Raw genomic sequence first — 15,659 nt, 5'->3', positions numbered from 1 at the left:
TTCCCGTCGGAAGCTGAGGAGTAGGCTGTTTGGTGTTGTAAAAGCCCTATTTGTCACACTCCAAAGCCCAAACAAATGTTTCTGAAGGAGAGAAAGGAAGACTGAAAGAACGTTGAAGAAAAAAGAGGGCAAAAGAGGCCTAACTCTTGTCTGAGGGTTTGTGTTTGTGTGTATAGGCCCTTCTCTAAAGTGCTTCTCTTGTCTTTGACTCACTTCGTTGTCTCCCTCTGTCCATCATAGGCGCAGAGCACGCCGCCGCCCCCGTGACGCACGCGGTCCCCGCAGCCTTCTCGGACCTGCTGCCGCACTTCCTGGTGGAGCCGGACGACGTGTACATCGTGAAGAACAAGCCGGTGACCCTCACGTGCCGCTCCACGCCCGCCACGCAGATCTACTTCAAGTGCAACGGCGAGTGGGTGCACCAGGACGACCACGTCATCGAGCACACTATCGACCCGGCCACAGGTACTGCGCACCACCACCACAAACCACCCAAAACCTCCCCTGACCGCCACGGCTGTGGACACTTTGGACCCGACACTGGAGAGCATGGCCTTGTCCTTCGCCTGGAAAAATTATAATATATTAGGGCCTAGCTAGTGTAATTTAATTTGTCTAATGTACATTGGGAGAAGAGCTTGTGTCTCTATGGCTTGTCTGCCATCATTTCCTCTGGTGTATTACTCTTAGGGTTAATTTTCTTCATCTAGGTTAAGTGCTGTTGCATTTGCATCTATGGAACTGCGTTGCCATGGCACTATGAATCAGTGCTGAATTTACTTGAAGCAGCCCAATGCAGGGTTTCGACTTTAAAATAACATCATTAGCTGAATTGAGATTGAACCGAGTCATAGCAAAGTGGAGACTGACTGGACTAAGTTACCTAACAGGCCCTTTTGGGCTATTCTTTGTGTTTGCTAAAACAGCCCCTGGGACGGCAAAGAAAGCGCTAAATTATAAAAGTACAGAACGTCAGTGTCCATTTTAACAGCATATTTTTTTCTATTCAAGCAATTTTCTCATGTAGTAGCAGTATGCCCCATAACGTGAAGGCAGCATGAGTTACAGATATCAACAGACATTGTTCATTACATCTTTTCATTTGGTTTGAATTTTGATTATTCTTTTCCGACAGCAGGCTAATGGCACCAGGAACCCTCCAGGGACCACCAGAAATATAATCTCAGTTTTATCTCGATGTGCGCAAAGGCAAACTGAGGACCTTCAAACTGCAATCCTATTAAATTACTCATAAAAAAATGACCAGCGAGGATTTTCTCCCAGTCATTAAAAGTGGTCTCTAATAGGGGTCTGCCTTGTCCTGCAGGTATATTTTCCCTCCTCCACTTCAGACGTCTGATATGAATACTGTCAGTATTTTCTCTGCCGACTTTGGTGGAGCGTGCTGATGAGCTGCTCTGGTGTGGCGAGAGTGACGAGCGGATCTGTTTTGTCTCAGACAGCTTGTGGACATGATCCTCAGGTCTCGCTCATGATTATTTATGATCGTCAAGACAGACCCACAGCTCATCTGTTTGCATGTCCTAGTCTCTCTCTCACCATCCCATGCGTGTCTCTCACACACATTCACACGCGCACACACACACACACACACACACACACACACACACACACACACACATGTGATTTGTCTCTCTCTGTCTGTTTCTCTCTCTCTCTCTATCACTCTCTCTCTCTCTCTCTCTCTCTCTCTCTCTCTGTCTCACTCTCCCTCTCTGTCTGTCTGTCTGCCTGCATCTCTCTTTCTCATGCACTCAAACTCACACAGATGCATACAAATGCAGTTTTACACACGCGCACCCACGCACACACACACACACACACACACACACACGAGCGCGCACACACACACACAGACACATGCAAGTACATGCACGCACACACGCATACAGGCACATGCAAGTACATGCACGCACACACGCATACAGGCACATGCAAGTACATGCACACACACACGCACACGCACATGCACACACACGCACATGCACTCGCACACACACACACACACACACACACACGCACACGCACACACACATGCACACACACGCACACCCCTGTGTGCACACGCGTGGGCGTATCCCTGTTCGCCTCAAAAGGCCAGCCAGCGCTCTCCCATCGCGAGCGTTTGTTTTCATTACTCCCTTATATGGGCCGCGGATCCACAAGTGATTTGTAACCTCAAACCCACAATTCACAGGTTGACAGGCGACTGTGAGCAGCTGACTGCTAAATGACATGGTGGAGCGGAGGCTCGGAGCACGGGAGTTGGCTCCGAGAAGAAGGGCGCGGAAGAGGTGCCAGAAATGGCATGCTTTCATCTTCCATCGTCTCGTCTGTTTGTTTGTGTCAGAAACAAGCCTGATAATCTGTCCGTGTCGCCATGTGAGATGTGGAATATTTGACAGATTCTGCTAAACGTACTGTATGTAATTAGGTTTGATGGACGGGGATAATTTGCCTCATGTCGGGTTTTGCGCCTCCTCTGTGTTTGTTTGCATGCCGCAAACAATGGTGTAAAATGTCCTCCACAATGGAGGCCGAGCTGCGCCTTAGTTTAAGATGGTGATCGCAGGTAGGGCTACTCGACTCTTGTCAAACTGTTTGTCCATTCTCTCCTTCCATCATACTATTAGTTGTTTGCTTGTTAGTGACCTCTCCACCAAGGAAATGATGCTGTTTGTTTGTTTGTTTGTATGTATGTATGCCTGGAGGGAGGATACATTTATTCAGTTTTCATGAAATTTGGTGATAAGACATCATGACCCATTACATTTTGGAGCAGATCCGAATCGCTGGATGGACCCACAAATTTTATTTCGTTTTCGCGACATTTGGCCCCAGCGGGCCAGACCTGCGCTCTCCGAGTGCCCTTCCAGTTTATTTAATTGATTATCCTGACGGAAGGACTCTGCTTAAGGAACATGATGTGCCCCATAAACCTCTCTGTTTATGAGCACATTACATTAACACTGTAGGCAACAGCTTGCTGGCGCGTAATGACTATGGGCCATTTGCAGCGTGGCTAGCCGGTGTTACAAACAGGCTCCATTCTCTCCTCACTGTCACTGCCAGCACACGTATGCCTTCACCAGCATCCTCCTTTCACCTCCTTGGGGCTTCTACATGGCTAATAATGAATGTGCCATAGCCGGCCCCATGCTTTGATGAAGGACGAAGCAGTGTCCAGCCATACTGTATAAGTTTTCCAAGGTACAGTATTGGCATCGATTGCCCGCTCGAGCTTCTCCCACGTACTGTCAGCATTGTTCTCCGAGGTCTAGCTGGGTCACCTTCCCTGGGAGGGATGTGTTGTCCTTACACTGCCTAGTGGCACAATTAAAAGTTAGTGCCTGAGTTGGTGTGCTTTTAGTTGTTTTTGTTTGTTTGTTTGTTTGTTTGTTTGTTTGTTTGTTTTTGGCCTTTTTTAGAATCTATTTAGGTGTTTTTTTTTTTCTTTGCATGTTGTGGTAATTCTGGTTTTCCTGTTGTAACCTCCTCTGTAGCTCTCCTCGGCAGCAGCTTCATCCTCCCCCGTCTCCCCCTCCTGCTCCTCTGAGTTTGAGCCTGTGGGTGGATGGTGTGTGTGTGTGTGTGTGTGTGTGTGTGTGTGTGTGTGTGTGTGTGTGTGTGTGTTTCTCAGTAAAAACATATTGTTTTGCCAGCTCACTGATGTCCCCCTGGTCCATCTGTCTGCATGGCTTGCTTGACCCTGCCTCATGCCTCTCTGCTCTTATTCGGCTGAGAAATAATGTCGTGATTTGTCCTTCCTCTCTGGGTATCCATGTCCAGTATTGATTCTTCCTCAGGAGTCTATTGGTTCTCATTACCTTCCCCTAGTAACTTATCTCACTTGTTTTTTTTTTTCTCGCTCGCCTTTCTCTCTGGCTAGTTCAAAGGCATATGTCCCCCTCTTCCAGTCCTGTGTGTAACTGGGGGGTGGCTAGGCTTTGCGCCCCAAGATGGGGGATGAGGTTCTTAAGCAAAGCAAATAAAGGCATTCCTTGTCAAAAGAAAATCAATGCTGACAGAGTGTTTGCATGGATTAGGATGGCACACCCGTTGAACCACTTGTTATATAATTTCCTTTCTTCTAACTCCGGTGTCCAGCAGAATACTGGGAGAAATATTTCTATTGGTTTACATTTTAAATGGGAACATAACCTTGGCTGCCGGTTTTTAATGAGTGTTTCATTTCTTTTATGGAGTTATTTTGCTGGTTTTGTTTGAGTCAGTCAGTCAGAGATGACACATTTTCTACCCACCAGAAGTCGACTATTTATTTCGATTTTTTTTCCCTTTGGTTTCATTTGATTTATTAATTTTCCTCTATATTTCTCTAAATTAAAGCACTTACACTGTAGTCTTTAAAAGCATCATAAAAACCTGGTTGACATTTTACAAAATAACGTAACCGATCTAATTATGTTGATTCACATTTGCCATTGGGAAGGAATAATTGACTGTTTCCAAAGCAGGATGACTGATTCTCAGGCAAATCTTTTGGGCCACAAAGCCTCTATTGCAGCAGTCATTTTATCCCCCACAGATCTGTAAAGATCTACCTTTTGTTTGATATAAACTTTGTTAAACCTAGTGGATAGAAATTGTTTTTGTAAAATAGCAACATTGTTCTTCAGGAGCATGTCTGCCTTTTTAATAATGCTTCCGTTTTGATCTGCGCTTTTTTTAAAGGAAACAGATTTCTTTCTTTTTTCATTGCAGTGATTAAACCACCACTGCAAATGGGTGACAAGTCTTTTTCTCCCTTGCCAAGAACAAAGTTGAAAGTCCTTTTTTCCCTCCTTCTGCTGTTCACACCTCTTAGTTCCACGGAAGCACTCAAGGCTGGAAGACAACCAGCGTCATTTGCACCACAGTTTTAATTGATGCCCCTGACTGACTCCGTTGAGCAAACCACAGTCTGGCATTCCAATGAGCTTCAGGTACGAATGAGACATCACAATGACCCATTAGGCTGTCTCAATTACGTGCCGTTCCGCAGTTTCGAAGTGGCACGTGTGAATAAGGGAGGGATAGGGCCTGAGGCTGCTGCAGAACTGAATTATGGGCAATTCTCCAAAATTGGTGTGAGTCGCCAAAGCCGGCCCATCTGCATCGTTGAAGAACAGCATAATTAAGTCCACCTCAACCCTAATGCGTTTGATTAAATGTAACTATTCATTTCCTCGTATCGAGTTGTCGCCTGGAACATAATCGCATTCTCCCATCCCTTTTCTATAGAGTCTGTGGAAAGAAAGGAAAGTAGGAAATGTCTGCGAGTTGGACATCTGATGAATCATTTTCTGCCATGGCACTTATTATCCTTTGCCGATCCCCACTTCTGAGGTAGACGTCAGACTTGGAACAGAAAAGAAAATCAAATTGGCCGTCATGATTCACTTAAATGCCCCTGGAAAATAGCTGTTCTGTACTCAGCTGAACTATAGTGGAATGGTTTCCCTTCAGTCAAAATTATATTTCCTCAGGATTGCTTATATATGCTCTTAATCAAATATGCTTCGTCAAAATGCAGTTGTTGGTCGATGGAAGCTGGGAAGTTGCTTGCTGGACGATTCTCACTGTTCAGGTGCTTCGCCATTTTTTGGCCCTATTATGAGATCAGCTTTACTTGTCTAGGGGTCACCCATCACTGGTCCATTGACATGCTGCAGACAGTGTAGGATTCACGATTGAGGCTGCTGGGCAGCATAAAATGGGCCGCAAAAGTGATTAAACATGATCTTTAGTGCGGTATCGGAGAACGATCTAGCCACAATTTAAGCAGAAGCCGATATGTCTGCGAGGAGGAGGCTAATGAACAAGAGGAAATAAGAGAAGGAGGAAGAGGACAACACACTCCTAAATGAATAGAATGGGTTCCCACCACCTGCTACGCATCGATCAATAGCAATGGAGGCTAATTGATAAAGCCTTATTAGCTGCTTGGCCTGTAATGGGAATTGTATTTCATCCTGTCTGGGTGGCTGATGGGGGGGGGGGGGGGGGGAAAGGTATTTGGCTACAGGGCACCAAAAGCAGATGGCAAGGTCAATCGTTGCAGTTACACAGCTGCTCGAGTGTTCCATTAACTGGCCTGTTAGAGGTCAGCTTGGCCGACGAGGCTGCATCTGCAGTGTACTGCAGTTCACGGTCTCCGCTCCAACGCCGCCGTCATCGAGCAGAGGCATTTTTGAATGACACTGAACAGAGGTTCTTTCAAAAAAATGAGAACTGTGCCTGTTGTGAGCTTTATTGAGATAAAATACGAAGATTGAGGTAAGACGGGTTTGAGGGAGAGCTATGAGACGAAGCATTAAGATACTCCAGATTTCATGAAAGCATTCTCGAGAATTACTAGATGTTTTATCGAGCAGGACTCGGTCTGCCTGGCCTCAGTACTGTAAGTGTGAGATTATTGGCTACAGAAGGACTAGAAAAGTGTGTGTGCGCGTGTGAATGTGTGTGAGACACGCATGGGATGGTGAGAGAGAGACTAGAAAAGTGTTTTTCCACTTTGTTTCCTTTTCCCCCCTCACAAAAAAGAAACACGAAAAAGGGCTCAGCACAGTTAAAACTTTAGGTGTGTAATTAAATCACTCACAATTAGCAGATTGAATGTTGTGAAATTAGCTGTTGATAGTCAACAATGCTGGCAACACTGTCCCATCTCCCTGACTGTGAGCTGCCTTTGTACTTCTACACAAATCCATTTCAAATCAGACCATAGCTCGCAGCAAATAAGTAATTACTTTTTGCGTCCAGAGCCAACTGTGGCCTTGTTGTAGGTTGCAATGAATTTCACAGTCACGACATGCCTGGGAGTTGCAGAAAAACACACCAATAAATAAAATAAAATAATATAATGTAACTGTCTCTAACTGGAAAAGCAATTTGGTACTGTGAGAGACTGATGGGCTATCAATAACCTTCCTTCAAATCCTATCTGATCTATAGAGTGTGCACACATGCCCTGAGTTTGCACATTATTAATACCAGCGGCCATGTGGTTTGCTGCATACTGTAGCTTTCGATTTTCTTCCACCATTGTTGGCTTGTCGTGCCTGAGTTTGAATGGAGGAAATAGAATAAGTCTCCGCACTGCATCTCAATCGAAATACTCCAACCTCTCCCACCCCTGCTGGCCTTTGGCCTTTGGCCTGGACTTGGGCCAGTTCCGGCCCAGATCAGCCCCTCGGTGAGCTGCTTCCTGGACTAGGAGCTCATATCCTGCATTAGTATGATGGGAGGAGAGCGAGTGCGGGGACTCTAGACAGTCGGTAATTTTCTTTATATTAGAATGCAAATTAAGAGGAAGCCAGGAAGATTTTTCTCACACTTATTAATTAGAAGCCAGGGGTGTATTTCCTGAGATATTTAAAAAAGCTGCTCACTTTCTAATTTCTAATTTTCTTATTAGCTCGGCTCGCAGTATGTATTTTCTCTCTCTCTCTTTCTCTTTCTCTCTCTTTCTGCGTCATTGTTTTTCTCTCTTCCTCTCTTTCTCTCCCTCTTTCTGCATCACTGTTTTTCTCTCTTCCTCTTTCTTTCTCTCCCTCTTTGTGCCCTTTCTGTACTTCTTGTCTATAGCTCTCTTTCTCCCTCTCTTTCCTCAGCTCTCTCTTCATCCCCCTGTATCCCTCTCTCCTTCACTACATCCCCTCATCATTACAGTCGCTCCCATACAGTCTCCAACTCCGGCATGGGCTCGGCCCAGATCTGGCCCATACCAGTGCCCTTGTCATCGCCTATCTGGCATGCGCGCTGTTTGTGTGGCATATTTGTTTAGGCGTCCCTGTCACCTCACAATGCTCCCCCATCAGCACCTGCTCAACGCACATTGGTTTAAAAATAAGTAAGCCGAGAGAGAGGTAGAGGGATAGAGAGAGAAGGAGAGAGAGAGGTAGAGGGAGGGAGAGAGCGAGAGGGAGAGAGAGAGGGAGAGAGAGAGAGCGAGAAAGAGGGGGGGGGGTAGAGGAAGAGGGTCTGGGAACATGACGGCTAAATAGTCCTCTGAGATTGGTCTGATGGGCAGGCAGAAACGCGTTGCGTGACAGCTTCTGCTTTACATGCTGGCCCCAAGGAATGTTTTTAGCAGTCGTGTTCGCACAACGCGCCGAAACAAATAGGAATCCACGCAGCTTTCCTACCTGTCGAGCAAGAGCAGGGAGCTCTCTCAGTCATTCATTCATGTGTTACGGCTCAGTAACCAGTCAGATTGTCAGATTGAACATTAGCATGCGATATCTGGTGTCTTTTAAAGAGATTACACTAGAGGGTCATATGCTCTGTAGTCATAAACAGTTGTTGCACTGTGTAGAAAATATGACCAGTGATATGAGCTGCTAAATGTTTTGCTGGGGAAAATAATTTGGCATTCACTTTTTGAATGAGGGATTATATTGTGTTTATCCTTTAAAAAATATACATGAAAATGTACAAGGATTTCTGTGTAAAAGCAAGAAAATAACTTGTGCCTCCTCCCACCACAAAAGTAATATGGTAAAAACCTGCTTTAAAATGCACTGTATATATCTGACGGCACACAGACATCTTCTGATTTCCATTTTAATTCGTATCCAAATGCTTGCTCTCTAGCTGTCTGCTGGTACAGGCTCCAGGGCTTTGGCTGCTCCCAGCTACACTGAATATCTAGATTGGCTCAGGAAACACGAATTAGATTACCTGTAGTACAGCTTTGCTGACAGAGGACCCCTGGTCCAAAAAGGCAGAGTTAGACCCAACCACAGGTAGACATGCAGGGGGAAACAGTGTGATGTGCAGTGTGATGGTTCAATAACAATCTCCAAGCAGATGGGATTTGGACTCTTTCTTACCTGTGCAAGCACTGATATGGCACAGTGACCTGGGGCAAGAGAAAACAAAACAGGGACAACACGTTTTCTCGGACAGACAGTGATTTCGCGTTTTCACTCCCGACTGTAATCCCATTTGTGTGATTAGAGGTGATGTGGCACAGCCATATCTTAGGTGTTCCTTTGGGGGGGGGGGGGGTGTGTGTGTGCGTGTGTGTGTGTGAGCACTCTCCATCTCGGGGAGTGAATGTGGTGCATAAGAAAGTGCATTCTCATGAAAACCTATTAGTTCCAGCCACTCATTCACTCCCATCACTGTAGCACCCGGTGAGCTGTTTGGTATTTGGTGTCCTAGAAGGAGGGTCGAGTTCTTTCAGCTGCAGTAAATCCGTCTGAGTCATAATGACACAGAGAATCAGTAGTGTAATGTTGTCCTGTTGAACCAGTGCGCTTGGGTTATTTGTTTTAATAGCGTAGACTCTCCACACTGAAAAACGCAAGGGAATCTGCAGCATATATTCTGCTCATGGCTGTTGAACTCATGCACTTGAATAGTGGCAGCCATTTTAACCACATGCAAACAACAAGCATATTAGGTCATCGTCAGAGATGCAAATTCTGAAAAAGAAGCGAATTAGCACTGTAAGAAGACCTGAAAAACTGAACACCTGTGCATCTGATGGGGGAGGGAGAAGGGCAGAAGGCAATTTGTGGTTTATTTTCAGGGCTGTTGCTTGTTGTCACTAGGGCATGATAACGACAAGACAATCTGAAACTATAATAAACAAGGTCTCATCCTCCAAGGTGACAATTTAGCATGAAACTTTTGATAAATAATTACCACAGAGTCAGACAAAGCCCTATGAAATTGTTTTCTTGTGAATGTGTTGATGTGCTCTTAAGCATGGCGAGGAAAATGTGTCAACACTAGACAATCTGTCACACCCATGTTAAATTTGATGTGCGCTTGGTACCCAGTGAATTTAAAATGATGTATTAAAGATAATAGGGTTTGTTGTTTATTGACAACACCAATAGATTCATAGACAGGACAGGGAAACACGAGCAGATTAATTAATAATCTAAGAAGACATTTCAATTCCATTCTCTTGCATTTACAATCAAGTTGTACGGCCCAATCCGTGTTTTTGAACATCTCATCGCATGTAATAGGTTAAAGACTGAGATTCGCATAGAACATTCAGGAGGGCATATACCATTATTGATGTTGCTTAGGTTTTTTTGGTGAAACTGTCTGAGCAACGCCTGTAGAAATATAGCTATATTGAGCAGCAGCTATATACAATTCTTAAGACAACAAAATGTTACTCTGCACCAGAATATTTTAAATGTACTGCAACTCGATTGTTTGCAGATCAATTCTTTGTTTCAGGCATTTCATTGTGTTTAGGCATCTAAAAAAGCAAAGTAAATTCAATAAAATGTCTGAAATAGAGAAGAAACAGATGCCTTTATACAGTTGTGCTTCATGCAGTAGTATTGGTAAAATATCCTGTAATCCTCACCTCAGAATTACATCATTACAACTGGTCTTCAATCTTTTTTATTTTTTTATAGCTGTGTCTGTTCTGGAGGGAAATATTGATAGTACCTTATTTTGCTCAAAGGTTCAATACCCTGGAACGTACACACCCTAAAATGATTTTATTTTAGTGTGGTTATATTTCATATTTTAGACTTTAATCCCTGCTTAGTCTGTTCTGTCCATCATATTATATTTGACTTCTGTTGATCCATCCATTTCCTGTGACTCCCACAGAAACACAGAGAGAATCACATGTCATATGCTGTTCTGATTGTCCCTTGCTGCACACCGTATTGCCGGTGACAGCCCTGCAGAAAGGCCTGAGCTCACCTTGAGATGACATTGTCCTGAACCTGGGTGGGATTGATTGGAGGACACATGCCTGTGCTGCTCATTCGTCATCCTTGAATAATCTGTAATAGTGTTTGCTTCAGCAATGGGGGGCCTTGGCCACCATATCTACCACCAACGCAAAAAAAAAAGAAAAAAGAAATGGCCAGTTCAATCAAAGGCACTCTTGAAAAGGGGCTGTCACGACTGCACTGGAGCCTTGACCCCAAAAGTGTGTCCTACTGACTGGGGGGTGACCCTGCCCTCCCCCCAGTCCCACACGCCCCACACCCCCCAACGCCACTACTCCTAAGCCGTTTGTTTGATGTCAACTTTACAAGATCCTTCCTTGCTGTCCTAATAGGATGCTGCCGTGGCAACGCAGTGCAGAGCAGGAAGGCCAAGCAGACGGGCGGGCGCTCTCTCGGTCCCTCATTAGTCCTCGGTGATGACTCCACAGATTCGCCGCTGCCACAGCCATAATGGGCAACCTGGGCAACATGGGCTCCACATCAAACCGCGCCACTCAAGGGAACACAGACTCAACTTTGATATCTGTAATAGTCTGTGGTACGTGCACAAGGACTTGCATCAGAAATTTGACCTAGAAGGACAGTTTTGTTTCCTTTGTACTTTCCTCTCTGTTATTTTTCTTTTTTCTCTCTCTCGCTCTCTCTTTCTCTCTCTTTCTTTCTCTCTCTCTTTCTTTCTCTCTCTCTCTCTCTCTCTTTCTCTGTCTCTCTCTCTCTCTATCTCTCTGGCATGGATTTAGTTGTGCTGCCTTCCTCTGCTGTTCAGCTGGGACTTGGTTCTATTTTCCCGAGTTGAGTTTTCGGCATGTAACAACACACTCCAGAAGGTACTAGACTACATTGAGGCAGTAAATCAGTGTTCCACACACTTAGCCGGTGTAGTTTCCCGGGGTTAGTCGCCCAGTCTGCTGGTTCTACGCACAGGAAAAAGCCCATATAGCCCTCATCCCTCCTGATGAGCCCTCACTGACCCTCCTCTCCTGGGGCTCTGGCACGCCGCGTGGCGCAAGTCGCCGGACCCTAATCCTTCCCGCCATTGATGAGCCTCGGCGTGGTCCGCACTGCCGGCGCGGCCCACCCCTAATTGAATTTCCTCGGCCACAATGAAAACACACTCCGACCTGCCAGTTTCAGTGTGCGCCTTTGATAAGCAAATGACCTCTGTGGAATTGAGGTCACGGCAAGCAAAAACAAGAGCGGGGTGGTGGGTGGCGGGGGCGGGAGAATGGCAAAATAAAGTCCCTCGTCCCAGACGAAGCCCGGGGTATTGACTCGGCAGTGGACGAAATGAGACCCCGGCAATGTTTAGTTGCTGACAGAGGGGCCCGGCTCGCGTGTTTTGTGTTTTGTTTCGAGAGGATTCAGAGTGCTCCTTTTTTCGCTCTCTCTTTCTCTCTCTCACTTGCTCGATTGCAAAGAAAGGGTCTGCCATTGTCACGAATCGCAGAGAGCGTTGCTTGCTCATTCAGACGACTAACATCTCTGAATAATGGCCCGTGTTGCCCATTCGAGTACAAAACACACACAAGCACGAGCCAGCTGCCGGAACGCGTCCTGCTCCTTGGCGCTGCGTCTCCTTTGTCATCACCTCGCTGCTTTTGTGCTCGCGCCTCTCTCGCAGGAGCATGACGGGGAACAAACAGTGGTTCCATCAGCGGGAGTGGTGGTGCGGCTGCTTTGAGGTGCGGTGGAGAGCCGAGTCGAGAGAGTTCAACCGCTTGCTTTCAGGCTGTCTGAATTATTCCCTCTCAGGCTGTCGCCCGGTGCCATCCCGGACACCCCCACCGACCAGCCCCTCTCCGCTCCCCTCAGCTCCCCTCGCGAAAGTCGGTGCAGGCTGAGTGATTGACACGGGGCAGGACGTTGGGAGGCAGCAGGGAAACGTCTACCTTAATCACCATTTCATCTCCGGGGGGGGGATTTGAAGAAAGGGGGTCACCCAGAGGTCACCAACCCCCCGGCGCCTCCCCCTCACAATTTGCCGAGTTCCGCTAGCCGCGGTGACGGAAATGTGGCACGGGGTGCTTTTCTCACCGGCTGACCTTTGGTGAGCCCATGAAAAATGAACCAGTCCCGGGCCTCCATCCTGAATCAGAAGTGGTGTCGTCGCTCCTTAATATGTGTGTAAAATTGATGTCCGAGCCTGATCAGTATGTTTGATGCGTCCGTCCATGTCCAAACTAGCTGTTGAGGTGGAAGAATAATGAAGGTATGACACCATAATGAACACTGGCAGGGGCTGCCGCACATAAATATCAAGTAATTGAATTCAGTACTGTGTCCATATGGTGTGACTGGTGGATGTTGCAAATAAACTGACCCGATTGCATAATTAATATCAAATAAACTGACCTGATTGCACATTAATATCAACAAGACGGAGCATTTTGCAGCACTTACAATTGAATAAAATGTGCATTGCATCATTTCAAGGTGACCTTAATCCTGTTACGAAGGCAAGTCTGTTTTTCGCTAAGAATAAAGTGCTTAATTAGGTTACAGTTAGCAAAAGCTGCCGCCCTGTTTCTTTGTATGGTAGATCGATACATATACGGGGGTCGATCATGTGTCCATGTCAGCCCCTCAGCTGCAACTGTGAGATATCAGTGCCTGGTAAGGTTCATTAAAGTGAATGGAAGTGGAATCGGTGAGTTACTCTTCCATTTCGACATGTTAAAGAAAGTGTCAGGGAAGAGTTTCAGGTAATTACAAAGAAAGCGGTAGCTGTAGAAAAGGAATACAATTACAGGGCCAATCACACTCTTTTTTTCAGTTGTTTCATTGGCTGGTCTCGTCCTGTTGATTATATTCGGTATGGTATTGGAAATCTTAATTAACATACCTGAAAACCATTACATGCACTGGAATGGATTTTGAACACACTGCCAACGTCCTTACGGGTTGAGCGTGTTAGCAGTCTAGCACAGAATCCTGCGAATCAATTATCACTCTTTTCACCGCTGCCAAGGCCTTTTTTTTAATTGCCTGTACAGACGGAAATAAATAAAGAAATAATAAAATAAAGAAATGAATAAACAGTTGTGTTTTTCATGCCTTTACATTCTGTTGAATTAATTGCAGCCTGGCATTTGACAGACTTTAAGAAGGGTTGGGGTTTTATTTTAGCTCGGCTTTTGAATTTGCAGCACTGACCACCAAAAGCTTTGGAGAGTGGGTTTCTGAGAGGGCCACTTAACTGTTGATGCCCCGAGTCATGCTTTAGGGCTGATTCGGATCTAAAGATAATAACATGTTCTCTGCCCAACTACTCGAACAGCAACAAGGGTGGTGGTGATGGTGGGCATGCACGGCGCCGCGCCTCCGTGTTTTGGTCCTTATCTCTGCGCTTCAGCGCTGATTGATGCGCTCTGCTCTTATTTCTGACACGTAGCACTGAGCGAGGGCCTACGAACCCCACGCTGCTTAGTAATTTCTGTCATTTCTTTTCAAATGGTCTATTATTTATTCAGGCCTGGATCGGCCACGTTTACCTTATTTTTAATTACGCTCCTGCAATATGGTGTCCTGCAGGCCTAACAATTTAGTCGCTTGAGATACTCAATAAGGAAAAAAAAGCTTGTTATGAGATTGGTGGTTATAGCCATGGTGCCCTGGTTATTGCACTGCATTAATGGTTATGTTGGTTTGGCTAGTAGTGTGTTTTGAGTGTGCTGTCTGTCTGTGGAGTGTAGGCTATGTGCTTTGCGTGCCAAATAGTGTGTAACATGTAGCATGAGGATCCAGGTCGCCGCATCTTATATAAAGCTTCTTACCCCTGGCACAATCCTCCTGAGAGGCTACGGTGGACACAAAAAATGGAGGAGAAAAACAAGGTAGCCTGTTCACACTAGAAGAGGAGAGAGAAGAGGAGAGAGAGAGAGAGAGAGAGAGAGAGAGAGAGAGAGCGAGAGAAAAAAAGGGAAATTGAGAGTAAGAGAGATAGAGGAGGGAGATGTGGGCATTTTCAAGGTCGTGCTTTTTTGTATTACCTGATGAGGGACTGTCCAAGAAGATTTTCTTAGAGAAGCCTTAAAGGTTACATTTAAAGGTTCAGAGATAATGAAATGAAAAAGTGTCTTTAGTACTCTCCCCCAGAAAATCTAAAGCATTTTTCTAGAGTATTTTTTCATGATTCTGTGTTTTTGCCAGTGACATAGGTGCTGATCATGCACATCTGCTATCATCCTCGGCACTGGCCAATCCGTCACTCAATCCGCTCATTAAGCCGCTAACATGGCTGCCAGTCTAGCAGATCAAATAAATAAATAAACAAGCCAAGAAATAAATAATAAACAAAATGCCTCTTTCTCTGATCCAGCACCCGTGGTTGCTGTTAGTGGTGTTGCAAACTATCAATAAAGTACTTTTTTTCCACCGCTAACATTTTTTAAAACATTTTTCTCTCAGTGCGCTTTGGATTGAAATGCTTCATAACAGGAAAATATCTCTTCCTGAAAGCTCACTGAAATATTTAAGCACTTTATTTATTTATCTGGTGCGGACTAAACAACAGCGACTGGTGAAAAATGCTGGTTTGCATTGTTCACACCCACTTGATTTTGTGAATGGTAGCAAGGACGACGTTGAAGTTTTTGTCACCTAAGATGGCATCAGAGCAAGCAAAAAGCCCCTTGAGTCACAGACTGTGTGTGTGTGTGTGTGTGTGTGTGTGTGTGTGTGTGTGTGTGTGTGTGTGTGTGTGTGTGTGTGTGTGTGTGTGTGTGTGTGTGTGTGTGTGTGTCTGTATAAAGAGCAGTAGTTGTTTCTGTATCCTGTATCTTCACTGTATGTGTGTCTGTCTCCAAGTGTCTCTGTGTGTGTCTGTATTAACTGTGTGTGTGTGTGTATGTGTGTCTGTCTCCAAGTGTCTCAGTGTGTCTGTATTAACTGTGTGTGTGTGTGTATGTGTGTCTGTCT

At 45.4% G+C, this 15,659-nt stretch overlaps 1 protein-coding gene across 1 annotated transcript in view; it reads left to right on the top strand.

The window, feature by feature from the left end:
* Window positions 1–15,659, top strand: part of unc5a (unc-5 netrin receptor A) — a 140,045-nt gene that overhangs the window by 66,646 nt on the left and 57,740 nt on the right. The window contains exon 2 of the mRNA XM_076292872.1: window positions 241–465. Within this exon, the coding sequence (XP_076148987.1) occupies window positions 241–465 (225 nt within the window). The remainder of the gene's footprint in view (window positions 1–240; window positions 466–15,659) is intronic.

Source organism: Alosa pseudoharengus, unplaced genomic scaffold (genome assembly GCF_046254945.1).
Source record: "Alosa pseudoharengus isolate Yale_2024_CS ecotype anadromous, Long Island Sound unplaced genomic scaffold, YU_APseudo_1.1 YU_APseudo_1.1_scf_19, whole genome shotgun sequence".
NCBI lineage: Eukaryota > Metazoa > Chordata > Actinopteri > Clupeiformes > Clupeidae > Alosa > Alosa pseudoharengus.
The sequence above is the reverse complement of the archived record's forward strand: the minus strand, read 5'-3'. Positions and strand labels throughout refer to the sequence as shown.